Below are 17,204 nucleotides of genomic sequence, written 5' to 3'. Positions count from 1 at the left end.
CCCTGACATTCTGGGATTCTGTGATGATGTTTGTCCTGAAGCTGGAAGAAGCATTTTACACCAAGTGACTGTGTGATGGAGCGTAACAGCAGAACGTGAGCAGAAGAAGACATTCAGAACAGGTCTATCAGTCTTAGGGAGTTTATTGATGCTGTTTTTCTCACTGGAAGCTGATAAATGGGTTATTCCAAGTACTGTAGCTTATTGAGGAGAAGTGCAGGAAGTTACCCCAAACAAGCTGAGATTTCTTCTCTGGGCCCGTGTTTCTTGGAGTATTTCACCCTGTGCTGGAGATCAGCTAACACTTAGACACTGAGCATGCCGTGAAGACCTTGAATGGTTTATTGAAAGGTTTAAATGGAGCATAAGAAGCGCTGAATATAATTGTAGTAGAGTAAGGACATAGGGGAATTACATCCACAGCGCAGAAGTCTCTTGCTGCAGTCTTGGATGCTTGAAATCCCAAGGTTTTCAACTTACTGGGCTTCCCAGGTGAGCTGGTACTGGAAGTACCTGTCGGAACTGGACCAGCTCTGGATGCTGAAGTGCCTCCGTTTCGGCTGGTACATCAACTTCTCTCCAACCCCCTTTGAGCAAGGAATCTGGAAGAAACATTACATTGAGATGGTGAAAGAGCTGCACGTCACGAGGCCAAAGGTACGTACAACCACCTCCAGAGCTGTTCGGGGCCAGTGGGAAAACAGGGCTGGTTGGGTTCCTGACCACTGTGCCTCTTTATCTTCCTGTCATCTCCCTTTCGTAAAATAGAAGATAAACCATTTTAAATTTCTCCCGTTTATAGAGCACATGGTAGCCAGAGGTGGAGCGCCCAACATCACCCCTGCTGACATTTCAGAGTCACTTTGATACCTAAAATCAGCAATTAGTAGTAAAATAAGTCTGGGGGAAGGGAAAAAACACTCATTATAGCCCTGTTATAGCCCTTGGTATTATTCCTTTCTCTCTTCTTCAAAGGGAGGTGGAACATTACTCAGTAGCCATTGCTTTTTCCTGAGATTCACTGCTGCCATGCCTGGTTTGTGGGGCTGTGAGGGTGGGATTCTTCTGCCCCGAATTCAAAGCTCAGCCTTCTAATTTTAACCAAACTCACTCATAGGCTTCCTCCGTAGTCCATGGAGAGAAGCCAGAGCATCTCAAAAGAAGTTCAGCTCAGCTTAACGCAGATTTTGGGACATGGGCCATGATGTTCACTGTGTCCCTCTTTCTGTTCACTGACAATAATGGAGCCTGGAGAGACTAATTTCAAGTTAATACCAAATTCTTAGAAATCTAAAGTTAGGCAAAATAAATCTCACTTTCACTATAAGCTACAATTTGTTTCCTTCTTTTCTTCTCTCTTATTAGACTCTTTCAAGGGATGACTTTGTAGTTATTGACGTGCAACCTGTAAGAAGCAGCGTCCCAGAGGCAAAACTTTCGGTGCCAGCAAGGAGGACGAGCAAGGAGAAAAAAGAGCTCCCGCCGTGGCGTTCGACAGACAGGCACCCTACAGACACCATCCGATTCAACTACCTCGACAACTACGACCCCATCGAACAGGCTCGGCAGGCGTAAGAGCTCGACCTCTTCCCTTTTGCTTTTTGTGCCACGTGGGGTATGCCTGTGTCCTTTCCAAACTCACCGCCTGTGCTCCAAGCTGCCTGGAAGTTGTTCAGCAACCTGGTTGCAAACCCACTTTGCTGCTTTTTTTGGCTGTTCTTGGGTTGATCTTGGTCTGGTTGTGTTGCAGCTGCTCTACTTTGTGCCCTTTCAGTGCAGAGGTGGGTACAGCTTGCTAGTGGCTGCCTATAAAATAGGCTGTAGCTCCTGGGGAAGTTACACAGATGTAACGGGAGGAATCAGGACAACAGTTTTGAAAAGTATTAGTTACCTAAATATTTAGACTGCATGGGATACACTGCCTAGATCCATCAGTTCCTAGGCTGCCAGGATTTTCTGGTTAACAGCTGGCAAAATAAAGGCATTAGAAAGGTGCATGAGGAAGAGTGTGAGCAGCAGGTGGAGGGAGGTTGTTCCTCCCCCTCTGCTCTGCCCTGGGGAGGCCCCGTCTGCAGTTGTGGGTCCAGTGCTGGGCTCCCCAGGTGAAGAAGGACAAGGAATTACTGGAGAGAGTCCAGCGGAGGGACACAAAGATGCTGAGGGGTCTGGAGCATCTTTGTGATGAGGAGACTGAGAGAGCTGGGGCTGTTGAGCTGGAGAAGAGAAGCTGGGAGGGATGTGATCAATGGGATCAATATGTCAGGGTGGGTGTCAGAGGATGGACCAGACTCTGTTCAGTGGTGCCCAACGCCAGGGTGAGGGGCAACGGGCACAGACTGAAACACAGGAGGCTCCATGTGAACATGAGCAGAAACTTGTTTGCTGGGAGGTGCCAGAGCCTGGCCCAGGCTGCCCAGAGCGGGTGTGGAGTCTCCTGCTCTGAGACATTCAAACCCCCTGGACCCACCTGTGTGATCTGCTCTGTGACCCTGCGTGAGCAGCTGGGCTGGACTGGGGGATCTCCAGAGGTCCCTTCAACCCCAGCCAGCCTGGGGTTCTGTGATTTCCACCCCAAAGTATAGTTTTGCACGTTGACTTGTGTTAGGACTGTCCCATGCTTTTTCCTTTGACACATCTGGCATCAGATATTTTCAGAACCGTAGACCTGTGGTCATGTTTCTGTGCATCAACAAGCATCAGCAGCAGCAGTCGCAAGGAGGTTCCTTTAGTCACCTCTGTGCCGTGTTCAACCCGTTTCTCATTTAAATCTCTGTTAATACCACCTCTTATTTTTCACAGGCTCACAGCAGTTACCTCCATTCAGCTGATGTACAGTAATTTGTGCAACTGGTAATAGTATCATTAAGCTGAGCTTGGTGAACAGGTAATGGATTAGCTTGAGTGCGAGTCCCTGTGAAAAGGATTGCACAGACTCTCCCCCAAGCGAATGTGCAAGAGGAGGAGATTCCTCTCCGCTGTGCCAACAAAAACCTTGGGAACCAACTGAGCCGCAGTGAAAGCACCCAGATTGTACATTACGTGAATAACTGATAGAGCTGAGATTAGCCTGGTGCACAGGAACAATCAACCCGTGAATTACCCCAGCCGAGCGGTTCTTTGGCTCAGCAAACGTGCACTTGCGTAAGCTCTTTCTCAACGTGATTAACTTCGCCGGACCCACCGCTCCTCCGGGGTATTCCACAAAGTTCCCAGTGTCTGAGCTAAAGCCTTTTATGAATCATTTTCTAATCCGCGTCCCCTAGTCCGAGGATACTGTGCTACTTCAAAGAGCTTTCCAGTTTCCACCTCACCCTCTTTCTGCGGGACGTTTCCAAACTTGAGCACCATTTTTTGGGTAGAGTTCTTTGAAGCTTTTAACTAAATATTTTGACAAAATGCCTCTTGTTGCAAATGGATGTCCTGATATTACTTCTCAGCTGTGCTAAATGTTTCTAGGTATCGGCTCCCAAAGGTTTATGTGAGATTTAGGGTCCCCTTGGGCTGACCGTAAAAAGGGGACAAGCCTTGTTTGATGTGTTTAAAAGTTGCTTTTTCCAGCATTAGAGCTGTAGATGCAGCTGACAACCAGATGCAAATGATTTTGCGTTGTTAATGATACAGTCAGTACATTGACTCTTTTCTTCTTGTGAGATTTAAACCTCCATCCACTTGTGCAATGGAGAACATTTAAATGCCAAGTGTTGGAGCAAATCTTGCATTTATCTGTCATTATAGAGGATTATTGCAAGGAGACAAACAAATTCCGTGAGATTTCCTTGTTTATCAAGGATCTCCCTTTAATATCACTTAAGCCAAAAGTAATTGCTGGTGTGTAGTCTCATCTGGAATGATTATTCAGCAATACAGGTGTGCTGTTTGAGTGCTGGCCCAGCTGCCCACTCACAAAATGATATTCTGGTGCTTCTTTTCCATGGACACATTACCAATGGAGTCCCCTCGGTGGCTCTTCCTCAGATGTCCCCTCACTAAGGGTCTATATTGTGTTCTCCATCCTTTGCTTCTGGGCAGCCCCCCAGGGATCGGGTCTTCAGCATTTCACCCGGCTCCATGTCTGCGGTGGGAGCAGGAGGAGCCTCAGCACAGGACACACGTGGAGCTGCTGGAGAGGGGCCTGAGGAGCCCCAGAAATGATCCGAGGCTGGAACAGCTCTGCTGGGGACAGGCTGAGAGAGTTGGGGTGTTCAGCTGGAGAACAGAAGCTCCGGGGAGACCTCAGTGTGGCCTTTCTGGTCTTAAAAAGGGCCGAGAAGAAAGATGGGGACAGACTTTTGAGCAGGGGCTGTTGCAATAGGACAAGGGGTGATGGTTTTAAACTAAAGGAGGGAGATTCAGGCCAGACATGATGCAGAAATTGTTTGTGCTGAGGGTGGCGAGAGCCTGGCCCAGGTTGGCCAGAGAGGTGGTAGATGAACCATCCCTGGAGACATTCCAGGCCAGGCTGGACGGGGCTCTGAGCACCCTGAGCTGGTGCAGATGTCCCTGCTCATGACAGGGGTGGCACTGGGGGAGCTTGAAGGTCCCTTCAACCCAAACCATCCTGTGATTCTGTGACCACCTTTCATGCTTGAGTGCTCCTCCAGTGTAGGCTTTTAGTGGAGGTGACAGGAGCAGTTAACGGGTGGCTTGGTCAGGTGTAGGGTGCCTATCAACAGCAGCACGATGGCAAAGTGGTCAGAGTGCCCCGCTGTGACACCAGGATTTGTTTTGGACAGCCACGCTCAGCCAACTGTGAGTGAATTTCGAATCGGTTGAGCCAGCGAGTCTCACGTGAATCCCATGTGAGATGATCTACCTCCCTGCAGCCCACAGGCTCCGGCAGACCCTGCCTGACCAGTGTACGGGCTTGTAAAACAGAACAGAAAAGCCAGATAAAAATCTCTGCCCCCCCAGGTTGTGTTAGGTAGAGTTATTCTTCAGATTAGATGAATTCTTGGAGCTCAAGGGCATAACAACCACTCTTCATGTAAAATGAATGTCACAGGTAATGAAATCTATGTAAAATCAGATCGCTAAAACAATAGGAGTGATTTCCCACAATACAAGGTTTTGCAAAGGTAGCCTGGGAGAGGAAATGAGTTTTGCTGTCGTCTGAATGCATATAGAGAGGAACCAGTGTTTTCTTGAGGCGATGAGCGGGTGTGAAAAGCCGCAGCAGAACCAGCAGAAAAGCAGCAGGAAGCCAAAGCGACGGCTGGGAGAGAAGGACCAGAGACAACACTTGGGGCAGCAGGTCGGCTGCGAAGCCGTGAGCCCACAAACCATCTTTTCTGAGTTCTGCTGCGCCGAGGCAAACCTGGCTTGTAGAAAAGTCTCTGTGAACAAACAGGATCACATCAAAGGAGCACCTGACGCCATCATCAAAGCAATGTGTGAGACTAGTCACTGGCTGCTGCTTTGAATCAAAGTTAATCTGCCTAATGTCAGGTTGAATTTTGTAGAATTTAAGAGGTAGTGAAACAATAAAGCTTTTCCTAGCTCTGGGAGCTGGTTAAAATCTCCTCTTGAGCTGAACCTCACATGACACTTGCTTTCTGATCCAAAGAGAGGTGACAACTCTCCTGTTCATCATAAGAGGGTATCCACGCTACGGCCAAAACATTGTCATTTAAATGGCAGAGGTGTCATCTTTCCATGTTCACATCCATAGCGGTATCTGAACAACACTGCTGTGAATTCATAGCAGAGAACTTATCCTTGCTTAGCCAAAAAAAGGGAAACATGGAAAGCCTGACAAGCTGCAGTCGATTCTGAATTATAAAGGGGAGCGGAGACAAAGGGAGTCCTAAAAGAGGTAACACAAAACATATACTGTAGGCTGTAAGACAGTAATTGGGTATTTACCTCAGAAAAACAAACGAATAGAAGATAGGACAGAGATCCTTGAGTGTGGGGAGGTTGTTTGGTTTAGATGGGATAGCGAGGGAAAAGATTTGTAGTCACTGAGCAGTGAAATTAAGAATAGTAATGACCAGATGTATAGTTGAGGGAAGAGAGGAGAAGAGAGAGAAAAGAGAAGAAGAGAGAAGAAGAAGAGAGAAGAAAAAGAAGAGAGAGAGAAGAAGAAGGAGAGAGAAGAAGAAGAGAGAGAAGAAGAAGAAGAAAAAGAAGAAGAAGAGAGAAGAAGAAGAGAGAGAAGAAGAAGGAAAGAGAAGAAGAGAGAGAAGAGAGAGAAGAAGAAGGAGAGAGAGAAGAAGAAGAGACGAAGAAGGAGAGAGAAGAAGAAGAAGGAGAGAGAAGAAGAAGAAGGAGAGAGAAGAAGAAGAGAGAGAAGAAGAGAGAGAAGAAGAAGAGAGAGAAGAAGGAGAGAGAAGAAGAAGAAGAAAAAGAAGAAGAAGAGAGAGGAAGAAGAGAGAGAAGAAGAAGGAAAGAGAAGAAGAGAGAGAAGAGAGAGAAGAAGAAGGAGAGAGAAGAAGGAGAGAGAAGAAGAAGAAGAAGAGAGAGAAGAAGAAGAAGAAGAAGAAGAGAGAGAAGAAGAAGAAGAAGGAGAAGAAGAAGAAGAAGAAGAAGAAGAAGAAGAAGAGAAGAGGAGGGCTTGAATTAGAAATTGCCTGGAAGGGCTTATCAAAATTTCAGTGTTGCTGCATGTGTGTGTGCAATTTATCATACAGGTGATTTCTGGTAGGTTTGGTTTGTTTTCTGCCTGAAGCATCCAGGTAACTTGTTGTTTATATAGGACCAAAACAAGAACGCAGCAAGGATAGATTGTGTCTTTGCACACAAAGTGATACTGCAAATGTGAAGTGGCAGATTTGTATCTAAAGCGTGGAACCACGTTAGCAAATTTTCACTAGGGCTCCAACCTGCCTGGAAAGGACCGGGAGGGCTGTTTCCTTCACTCCGTGCACACACGGTTCTGCTGGAAGGCATCTGGTGTTTGTGCTGCTCGCTGCCAATAAATCAAAAGATTCGCCTCCCACTTTATCAGGAATAATGAATTCCGATCCTGGCCTTGCGCTGGACCCCCGCCAAGGCTGTGCCTCAGGAAAGAGCCCTGCGCCTTCTCATGACAACAGCTCGGCCAAAATGCAACCTCCTTCCCCCCCCGGCCAAGCAGCTCGGGCTTCTGGAAACCAGCAGTAATTCAGTTAGATAATTTATGGCTCTAAAAACAGTTGCGTATTGTACTGGAGTGTTTACCCAATCAGAAAATAATTACTTTCAGTAATTGTTCTGTCAGCAGCCTGGGCCCAGTTTCTGACAAAAAAAGGGGCTGGTTTGCGTGAGAAGGGCACAGTGTTCCGCTGGCCCCCCGAATCCCAGCGCTCGTCTCTTGCTTTTCATGTTTCTGAATAGCCGGCCCCGTCCTCTCTGCCTGTGCGGTGTGTGGGAATTAAAAACGTTCCTTAAGGGAGGGAAATGGGGTGAAAAACACCCAGTTCAGCGCTGGGAGTGAGACCTCCTGGCCTCGGCTCGCCCCGGTGCCCTTTTCCTTTGCAGCCTTGAGAAACTCATCCTCACTGCCTACATTTTCCTAGAATCATGGAATACTTTGGGTTGGAAGGGATCTTCAAAGCTCCTCCAGTTCCCCCTGCCATGAGCAGGGACATCTGCACCAGCTCAGGTTGCTCAGAGCCCCGTCCAGCCTGGCCTGGGATGTCTCCAGGGATGGAGATCACGGTTGGTCAGTGCTGCTCCAACACCACGAGCATGGGCACAACAACACAGCAGAGCTTAATATCTTAATTTATGACCACAAGGCCAGGCCTGTGTTCTATCTAAAGATCACAGAGTCATTGAGGTTGGAAAAGACCTTTAAGATCGAGTCCAGCCGTAAACCTGACACTGCCAAGTCCACCAAGATGACCAGTTCATTCCCCATAATAATAGTTTGGCTTGAATTTTCTCTCTTGACTGTTAGCAAAGTGTTTACAGATTGCAGTTTTCCTTTATTTGCCATTTGAAATAATTTGTCGGATTTTTCTTTGCTATTTTTGGTCTGCAGCTGGTCTGGGATGAGTGAATACCAGATACATGCTGGTGTTGGCTGCTTTTGAGGATGTGTGTGTTATGGGTTGTGACTCTACTCCTGTATAAGGATAAATGTTGCTTTTAGCGTCTATTTCTACTCTTTATATTCATGGTTTTGTATTCATACTGTGCTTTTTAGCCAACCAAGAGCCTTGAGATGCTGGTGGTGGGGCTGGGAGATCAACCCAGCCAGCACACAGTTGCTTTATATTCACTAATTTATATTCACTAATTTCACTAAGTTGCTTTATATTCACAGTTGCTTTATATTCACTAATTCTGTATTGCAGAATTGGAATGTGGAAGGGGAATGAACAACTTCCGAGTCAATGTGTTTAAGGACTGACTAAGTTCTTAAGAAAATCCTCCTCACAGTATGGATTTTACTCCTGGTATTGGAAAAATGTAACAACTGGCCATGTTCTGGTGTACTTAATTTTCAGAGTCTGGAATATTCCTGTTCTGCCAGTTAATTATATGGACTTTATTAATAGCTGCATATAAATTTATGTACATACACATTTATGGAAACATATACAAGGAGAAGTATTTGGCTATGAAAACAATGAATAAATAACCTGTTGGACAGGCAGTCCTCCAGCATTATTTATGTTACAAGTTACATGGACTTAACAAAAAACTCCTGAACTGATTTAGCTAAACTTGTCTTGCTGTGAATTCCCTTAAGCTGGTGTAGCGTATTTAGCGATTTTAGCTTAAATCAGTAAATCTCGAGCTAAGGGCACGTGTCCGAAGTGCTGCAAACTTACCATTACCTTAAAGACCAGCAAGTTGCCACCTTCCTCTGGGCCGCCGCATCCAATCGTGCGCTCTTGGTCTGCCCCAGGTGCAAGATGAAATGTGTTATCTCAAACTGTGTCTTTTTGGGTGGCAACATCACAAGGGATTTTCTTCTTCTCAGCCCCAGGAAACCAGCTTGTTAATACTGTTCTGTTCCACTCTGCAGGAGAAAGAAAGGAGGAGGGGAGACCCCGGACCTCAGCCGGCAAGCAGCGGAGAGAAAAAAGAGAGCGAGTCGTGGATCTAATAAGCTCCATAAAGCAAAATCACTGGCAAGTATCACCCGCTTGGAATTATATCAACCGCAGCCCAGCAGCAGGGACACCCAGGAACATTTTGGCTCAGCGCTGTCTGTATGTAAGCAGTGACCTTGTTATCCGCTCCTCCGTCGCGTATCCCGACAGCCAATTTCCATTGTTTCCCAAAGCACCGGATCAATTCTCTCTCTCAATTCTCAATTCTCTCCTCAAAGCCGCTCTTCTGCGCTCGCAACTTGTGATCGGGACAATTCGATGGGGGTTTATTCTCCGTTCATCAGGCTGAGCCTGAGCGAGCAGCCCCAGGGTCTTAATACTGAGGATTCTTTATGCTCCTGGCTGGTAAAATAGGGCATCCTCCCATGAAAGGAGTCTGGGGAAGTCAGGCTTCCAGAAAACACCCCAGCTCGAAGCTTTTGTAGATACGGTGATGAATAACTGTCGGAAGAAGGACGTGCTCACAAGTGTATCGGGGGTTCTTCCAGACCTGGAAGCGCGTTTCCTAAGCGATGAAAGCGAGGGAATGCACGTGAGTTGAGCTAAAGAAGGTTTCCATGAAAGAGAGGCATTGTGTCCCGAGACTGGGAGGCATTCTCCTGCCCCAAATGCAGCCTGTTGGCGAGGAAATAGATTCAGTCAGTGTTAAAGAACGGAAAATATAATTATTCAGCATGTGTATTGCATTTTCCATTCCCTGATGGCTTCCTCTGGAGCCCTTAGATCAGAGCGGCCTTACGTGGTTTCATTCCACCACGGCTTCCTGTTTCAAATTTAAAGCTATTTTATTGTCAGTCTAGAAGTGAAAAAATCTTAGTTCAGGGTAAAAAAAGGTGAATTTGGTTTTCTTTCCCCAGATTTTAGAAAAATTAGGTGTTCTTCAAAGTTACTTAACCCGAAACCCACGATCAGGAAGGCACAGGCACTTAGTCTGACTCCCACCATGACATCCAGAGCCTCCTGCGCAACGTCGGTGGGAGGTTTTGCTATAAATTGCAGCAGCAGAGGGTTGAACGGTGTGTGTGGATGTGTCACCTTCTGTCCCTTCAAAAGGGACATGATGATTCCTCGAGCAAACAGTCACCAGAAAGCACGTAGCCGACACAAAATGCTCACAGATGTCTAGGGGAACATGTGGAGTCGGCAGGTACTGAATCCTCACCCCACAAAAAGCCCTGGGACAATCTCCAAGCCACTGCCTGTTTCCAAGCTCCACCATGATCCCTCGGTCCCTCCTAAGCAGTTAGGACAGCCTAACCTTGGTGACATAAGCCCAGACAGAGCTCAGTGTCTTCGTGCTGTGCAATTTTGGTAGCACTGGCTTCTCTTGGTGTGAAAAATCTGGTAGTTGTCGTGTCACTCTTTCCTAGACCCTTACATTAAAAATAGGCTTTTATTTCTCTAAAGTTGCCCAAATCTCAGTAGAAGAGCTCTGTTTCTTATTCTCTGATGTATAAACATGCTGTTAGGCTGGCCATTAATGACTACATGACACTAAAAGTTAAATTGCGGTACGCTGATGCATAGAAAATAATATATGACTTGCTAGGAATAATCCAAAATTAATTTCCATTTATTATTAAGGTAGCATTGGGAAATCTTGTTGAAATGGAGACCTTTGAAAAGACTTGTATTTAACTGACTCCAAATAAAGAGGCTTAATGCTCAAAATCTTTTAGTAAATCCTTAGAAGAACAGACTGTGACAAAAGTGCCCCAAGCAAGCAAACATCAAGTCAAATGAAAATGAAGCTCTTAAATAGATCAATGATTCAAGGGCAGAAAGTAGGTGAGAATAAAGTAAATTACAGCCAATAATGAAGATGTGGCTATTTTATGGAGCTCCAAGCTCCGGAGGCGGATGAACAGCACACAAAAAGAGAAGAAACACGTAATTAAGATGATGACCTGAGTCCTGGAATTACATCCACTGGCTCCACGTTTGCGTGCGGTGAATCAGTTCTCCTCCTAGTAAATCTGTGAGGTTTTGGAGTTTATTAGTAATCATGGCAACTGTAGCAGAAAATGTGACCAGGCTCACACTTCATTTGGAATAAATTAAATGAGCTAAATTAGAATAAGTAGTAAATTACAATCAATTAAGTTAATTAGGTCTCTGAATGAAGGGCCGCGTTCTTTCTTATGGATGCGCATGTCTCTGTAGCGGGGAGGGAATTCCTGCTCTCTCTTTACCCAGGGACATGCCTTACTCGAAGGATACGTCTAGTTGCAGTGTTAACCATCTCTTGAAGCGCTTTGCTGGATCAAGGTTTATGGCTTGTCTATACCCCCGTGATGCTCGCGTTGCCTTTAGCAGCTGCTCTCCTGGTATTTTCTACAGAAAAGCGAAGAATACAATGGGTTGGGTGACTCCTCCGGGCTGGGCATGGAAACCAGATCGGCTTTGGGCCACTCTATTGTACCTCTGTCCACTCGGACACGGAGCTACGCTGTCCATCATGATTTTTGTCCCTCCAAGTCCCTTGGCAGGTGTCACCGCTGTCACATCAGCGTCCTTTACACGGAACTTCCACCGAGGACTCTGCTGCAGCTTCTCAGCAAAACAAGAAGTGAAAATTCCCAGATACTTTATTAGGAACGCACAGTTTGATGGATGTTTTTGACAGCTTTGCAAATGACTGCGATGTCAGCAATCAGGGGCCGGTTTTGCCTTTCGGGCTGTCTGCTTGTTTCTATTCGAGACAGTTCCACCCTCACAGCTGTTTCTGAATTACTGACTTATTTTTAGTACTCACTAAATAACGTTTTCTTGACAGGATCAGTCATTCTTGCCTCACTGCCTATATCCTAAGGTGATAAGATTGCAGCATCTGAAGTCAGGAATATATTTCCCTATGACGTATTGACAGGGAATTGATGTTTTCAGTATGGATCACATTTACGTACCGTGTGGGTACAGCCCACATGAAGCTCCTCAGCACTAAGATACAGTCCTGTCAGTGTATATTTATATTCTGCAAACCTTATGTTGAATTTTATTTATTCATACAAGAAATCCTGTTGAACTTCACGGGACTACTCCTGAAAGTGAAAATAACTCAGTATAATGTTTGCATATTCAAGCTCAGCTTTTATACGTCACTCTAATTTTAAAAGTATAACCTGGCTCTAATAATCATGGCCTGTCTGTCCCTTAGAGCTTTGGCCACCCACATATTGCTTTTTAATGAGTTGCTACATAAATGTTTGGGTTTGGTAACGTTTGTTCACTATTGTTACCAAATAATTCATATCAGTCAATAAAACCCAAAGCTGCCGGTCTGCAGCACTTGTGTTTTTTGACTATTTGGGATCTTGCTCCAGGAATAAACAATCATGGTGTTGCTAAGGGGATTTTTTTTGCTTATTTTTTATTTTACTTCAGTAAAATGTTCATTGAACAGGATGTTAAAACAAACTTCATCCTTTACACTGCGAGACTTCAAACAGCAAGTGAGACTGGGATTAGTTGCAGCCATATGCCCAGGGGAGAATTTGTACATTAACATATGAACTGATGTGAAGAATCAGTTAATGAGGGTTTGGCTTTACTAGCATCAGTTTCTAATTGGGTCCTTTTGTCCTTAAGGTAAATTTCAACCAGAGCACAGATCACTGCAAGTAACGCAGATTATGCTTTATCATTTAGGGATATCATTTTGGAATATAATTTATAGAATGGAGATAGAATATATAGAATTTATACAAGTTCTCAATGGACTCTGACATTTTCAGCCCCTCTGAAGCTGTCGGGATGATATGATTTTTACTGCCTTCTCTTCCCAGCTATCACTCTCTGCAGATCTTCAATCTGTTCCAAAAACAGCAGTTCGTCCCAGCTGGGCTGCTCACCGGTCAAACGGTTACCTGCCCTCCATAGCAGCAGCAAAGATGCTGCTCCAGAGTTCCCAGTGGAACGCCGGGATCCGACCAGCACCTGTTCGAGCCCCAGTGCCGAAACCACATGAAAGAGGAAAGAAGGACTTCACAAGGACGAACAGCAGGTCCCCATGTTAGTGTCCTGCCCTGTGCCGCGGGGAGGCTATTGCAGAGATTGCCAAGATCCCAAATTAGTGTGCGGAGGGAAGGAGATGGTGCCGACAGCGTATTTCTGTAGGAGAAGGAGAAGGCAGGCATTCTGGATGGTGGGAATGCAGATGACAGTGATCTGCTGCATCAAAAGAGAACATATGGCCAAAGACGTCACATCTAGCACTTGTGAGAGCCACCTGCCTGTCACGGCTGTCATCTTGATATTGAACGCTGGCACAGGATTCACACGGGTTTAACTCGCTAATACTCAGTGGCAGAGCAAGAGACAGAATCACATAATCACAGAATGGTTCTGCTTGGAAAAGACCTTTAAGATCATTGAGTCCAACTGATACCCCACCCCAGCACTGCCCCATGTCCTGAGAACCTCATGTCCGTCTGTCCAGCCCTCCAGGGCTGGTGACTCCAGCACTGCCCTGGGCAGCCTGTTCCAATGCCCCACAGCCCTTTGGGGAAGAAATTGTTCCCACATCCAACCTCAACCTCCCCTGGCGCAACTTGAGGCCGTTTCCTCTGCTCCTGGCGCTTGTTCCTGGGGAGCAGAGCCCGACCCCCCTGGCTCCAAGCTCCTTTCAGGCAGTTCAGAGATCAGAAGGTCTCCCCTCAGCTCCTGTTCTCCAGCTGAACCCCCCAGGTCCCTCAGCCGCTCCATCACACTTGTGCTCCAGCCCCTCACCAGCTCCGTTCCCTTCTCTCCACTCGCTCCAGCACCTCAAGGTCTTTCTTGGTGTGAGGGGCCCAGAACTGCCCCAGGATTTGCGGTTTGGCCTCCCCAGTGCCCAGCACAGGGACGGTCACTGCCCTGGGCCTGCTGGCCATACCAATGCTGGTACTTAGATCAGAAGTGACAATGGGCTCAATCCAAAGTCCACAGGGACTCTGCCAGGTCCTGGATTGATGCCAGGATGACCTGAGACGGTTGGGCTTGAAGCAGAACATTCAGCAAATTACAAAAGAAAGCAATCAGCTCTAGGGAGATGAGGAAGCAACTGCCTTCTAAATGACAGAGCCCAGGGAACGGCAGAAGATGTGCCAGGGAGGGTCAGTGGGACCTGAGGAAAAGGTTCTTCCCCCAGAGGTGCTGGACACTGAACAGGCTCCCCAGGGAGGTGTCACAGCCCCAACCTGACAGTGTTCAACAAGAGACTGGACACCGTCCTCAGACACACGGGGTGACCTGTGGGGTGTCCTGTGCAGGGACAGCAGTTGGACTCCATGACCTTTGTGGGTTCCTTCCAGCTCAGGACATTCTGTGATTCTGTGAGTGACACAATCAAACCCAATTTCATGCCATTTCAGTCTAGGATTGGCTTGGGCAGCTGTTTTTGAAGACCTCACCTCTTGATACACCCAGCACCTCCATGTCTGCAGCCAGCTGGAAAAGTATTGGCTATGTTTCAGAAGCACCCAACATTTTAGCAGATTTTGGTGAAAGTCCTATTAGTTCACAAGTGGGTTATCAACATAAGGGTTGTAGTCTGTGACCCCAATGATTTTTAATAGCACAAGAACAGTGGTGGATAAAGAACCTGGAGTGAACAAAGGAAAAGAGGCTTCTGATGTGATAATATTGGCTTTTTCAAAGAGATCACAGAGGTGGAGTGAGGGGAGCTCCTACAGGGCAGCAACCATCTGGTAATTATTGATGATCCCAGCTAGGAAGGAGCTAACAGAGCACGTGGAAACCTCCAGCATCCCTTTGGATCTCCCTGGCGTAAGCGTTTTTGCAGGTCCATAGGCTAACCACCCATGAGGAGGATGCACGGTGCAAATGAGCGATCGCAAATCCTTCTGTGGGAGAAGAAAGAAAGAACCCAAACACAGGCGAAGGATGATATGTAGGGGAAAGCACTGGAACGAGTAAGATGAGGCCCAAGGAAAGCTTCATGTAGGAAACAGGACATAAATGCATCCTGGTCGTAAAAGCCAAGAGAGGAAAGCATCGAGGCTAGAGTTACAGACGCACGTATTTCTAAAGAAACACAAGTTTTCTACGAACTAAAGCTCTCACCCTGAAGTCACACTGCCTGGGCAGAGCCTTAGGAAGGTTTCAGGCTGGACTGAAGAGTTAAGCAGAGACTCGGGGCCTTGGTTGAGTTCTTGGTTGTCCCAGTCGATCAAGGGAATCCCACGGGTCTGGCAGCAGCGCTGTGACCTCCCAGGAATGTGGCAATTAACTCTGATGCTGCCACCCGGGAGGCGCTGGGAACAGGGAAAAAGTGGTTCTTCAGTCTCTTAATTTCTGCAAAACAATCGGCAACGGCTGCTGGGGTGCAGTTTAGTGTTATCAAAGAGGATGAGGAGGATGGAAGAAGTGGAGCTTCTGTAGGGAAGTGATCACATGGTCATTATTCATTATTTGCAAGGCAGAACTATGTATTTTTTATATCAGAGAGAGACAAATCCTATCTAAATTCCTTCAGTGGCCACTCCCGGACCTTTGTGATCTCTGCCAGGATTTTCCCAAGGTAAACTCGCCAACTGTAGATATTCCTGCAGCTGAGCTTTGCCAGGGAATGTTTGCAGATTGCCAGAAAGGTGGGCAGGAAAAGTAAAGATGTTTTGATTGACAACTATTTTGTCTGTAATGAGATGATGAATGCAAACCGTCTTTCAATTCAATCCAGATTTGTAAAGGTATTTGAGGTATTAAATGCCACCGAAATCCCACAGATTGGCCGACTGCCTAAATATGCTTAGAATCTGAATTCTCTGACTAAATTACTCTGATTCTGACATTATTTCTCTTTTGTCCAGCACCTCCACTGTTTGAGCCCCAGCCCTGGCACACTGCTCCATCTAACCAAGGATCTGACACAGACTAACAGAGGATCTGGAGTATCTTTCACCCTGTGGGATGGAAACTGAATTCAGCTCTTCAAAAAACCCTGAAGGGAGGAGAGAGGTAGTAACAGGAGCTAATGATCTAAACCATATTTTCAACATCTCTCAGCATCTCTTGTCATTTTTTTCCTGTTACTTGTTTTCTTTTTCTTTTTGGAGGCCTGTTTTTCTTTGCTGCCTGTTCCCTCCTCCTCCACAATGCTGTTTTCTCATCCTGGCGGCCTCTCCCCTCTCCTCACTGCCAGATTCACGTTACTCACAAAGAGACCCACCAGAATCCAGCAGTTGTCCAGGATGCCACCAGCAAGGAGAGGCAGGAGCTGGTGGCGCCAGCGAGGCTCTAACAGCAACGAACAAAAGCAGTTCCCCACATGGGAAGTTAATTCAGTCGTGGAACTCCCAGCCTGGAGAAGTAGATGTTGAAGCACCTGTGAGCTCTAGAAGTCACTGGAGATTCATGGAAGGATCTCAAGCTGATTTAATAGAATCACAGAATCATTTTTGTTGGAAAAGACCCTCAAGAACGAGGCCGACTGTTACCACTGCCCCATATCCCCGAGAACTTAATTTCAACATCTTTTCAACCCCTCCAGGGCTGGTGACTCCAGCACTGCCCTGGGCAGCCTGTTCCAATGCCCCACAGCCCTTTGGGGAAGAAATTGTTCCCCACATCCAACCTCAACCTCCCCTGGCGCAACTTGAGGCCGTTTCCTCTGCTCCTGGCGCTTGTTCCTGGGGAGCAGAGCCCGACCCCCCTGGCTCCAAGCTCCTTTCAGGCAGCTCAGAGATCAGAAGGTCTCCCCTCAGCTCCTGTTCTCCAGCTGAACCCCCCAGGTCCCTCAGCCGCTCCATCACACTTGTGCTCCAGCCCCTCACCAGCTCCGTTCCCTTCTCTCCACTCGCTCCAGCACCTCAAGGCCTTTCTTGGTGTGAGGGGCCCAGAACTGCCCCCAGGATCCGCGGTTTGGCCTCCCCGGTGCCCAGCACAGGGACGGTCACTGCCCCGGTCCCTTCCAGCGCTCCCCCTTGTGCCCCCCAGGAGCCCGCAGGTCTCCCGGCACCTCTCAAGCAGAAACATTTTACTGTTTTGTGAGGAAAACCCCGCAGCTTTCTCGTCACGCCGATACTTTGCTACCCCCTAGTGCTGACTGGGCGCAGGGACCGGCAGACGGCGGGGGGTGGAGGGGTGCGGAGGGGGGACTCGCGCCTCACCGATGACTCCGCAGCAATATCGATAAATATCGGTAAATGTTGAGGGCTCCAA

At 47.2% G+C, this 17,204-nt stretch overlaps 1 protein-coding gene and 1 long non-coding RNA gene across 7 annotated transcripts in view; one reads left to right on the top strand and one right to left on the bottom strand.

Annotated features, from left to right (window-relative positions):
• Positions 1-16,043, top strand: part of FBXO16 (F-box protein 16) — a 39,123-nt gene extending 23,080 nt beyond the window's left edge. The window contains exons 5-9 of one of the 2 annotated variants that reach the window (XM_005510573.3): positions 493-657; positions 1,366-1,571; positions 8,957-9,062; positions 12,830-13,055; positions 15,854-16,043. In XM_005510573.3, the coding sequence (XP_005510630.2) occupies positions 493-657; positions 1,366-1,571; positions 8,957-9,062; positions 12,830-13,055; positions 15,854-15,921 (771 nt within the window). In that variant the 3' untranslated portion in view covers positions 15,922-16,043. The remainder of the gene's footprint in view (positions 1-492; positions 658-1,365; positions 1,572-8,956; positions 9,063-12,829; positions 13,056-15,853) is intronic. The other variant, XM_021298535.2, reaches the window with a different exon arrangement.
• LOC110364791 (uncharacterized) lies at positions 130-17,155 on the bottom strand. Of its 5 annotated transcripts, none has more exons than XR_010471054.1 (3): positions 16,817-17,155; positions 8,766-16,413; positions 130-602 (listed from the first exon to the last, which is right to left on the bottom strand). It is a non-coding gene; the product is annotated as an uncharacterized LOC110364791 (long non-coding RNA). The 5 variants fall into 5 exon arrangements; XR_010471055.1 differs by having other exon boundaries at positions 8,766-16,344; XR_010471056.1 differs by lacking the exon at positions 16,817-17,155 and having other exon boundaries at positions 8,766-15,419; positions 16,213-16,796.
• Between the last annotated feature and the right edge of the window lie 49 nt (positions 17,156-17,204).

Source organism: Columba livia, chromosome 3, assembly GCF_036013475.1.
Source record: "Columba livia isolate bColLiv1 breed racing homer chromosome 3, bColLiv1.pat.W.v2, whole genome shotgun sequence".
Lineage (NCBI taxonomy): Eukaryota > Metazoa > Chordata > Aves > Columbiformes > Columbidae > Columba > Columba livia.
This window is presented reverse-complemented; position numbering and strand designations above follow the sequence as displayed.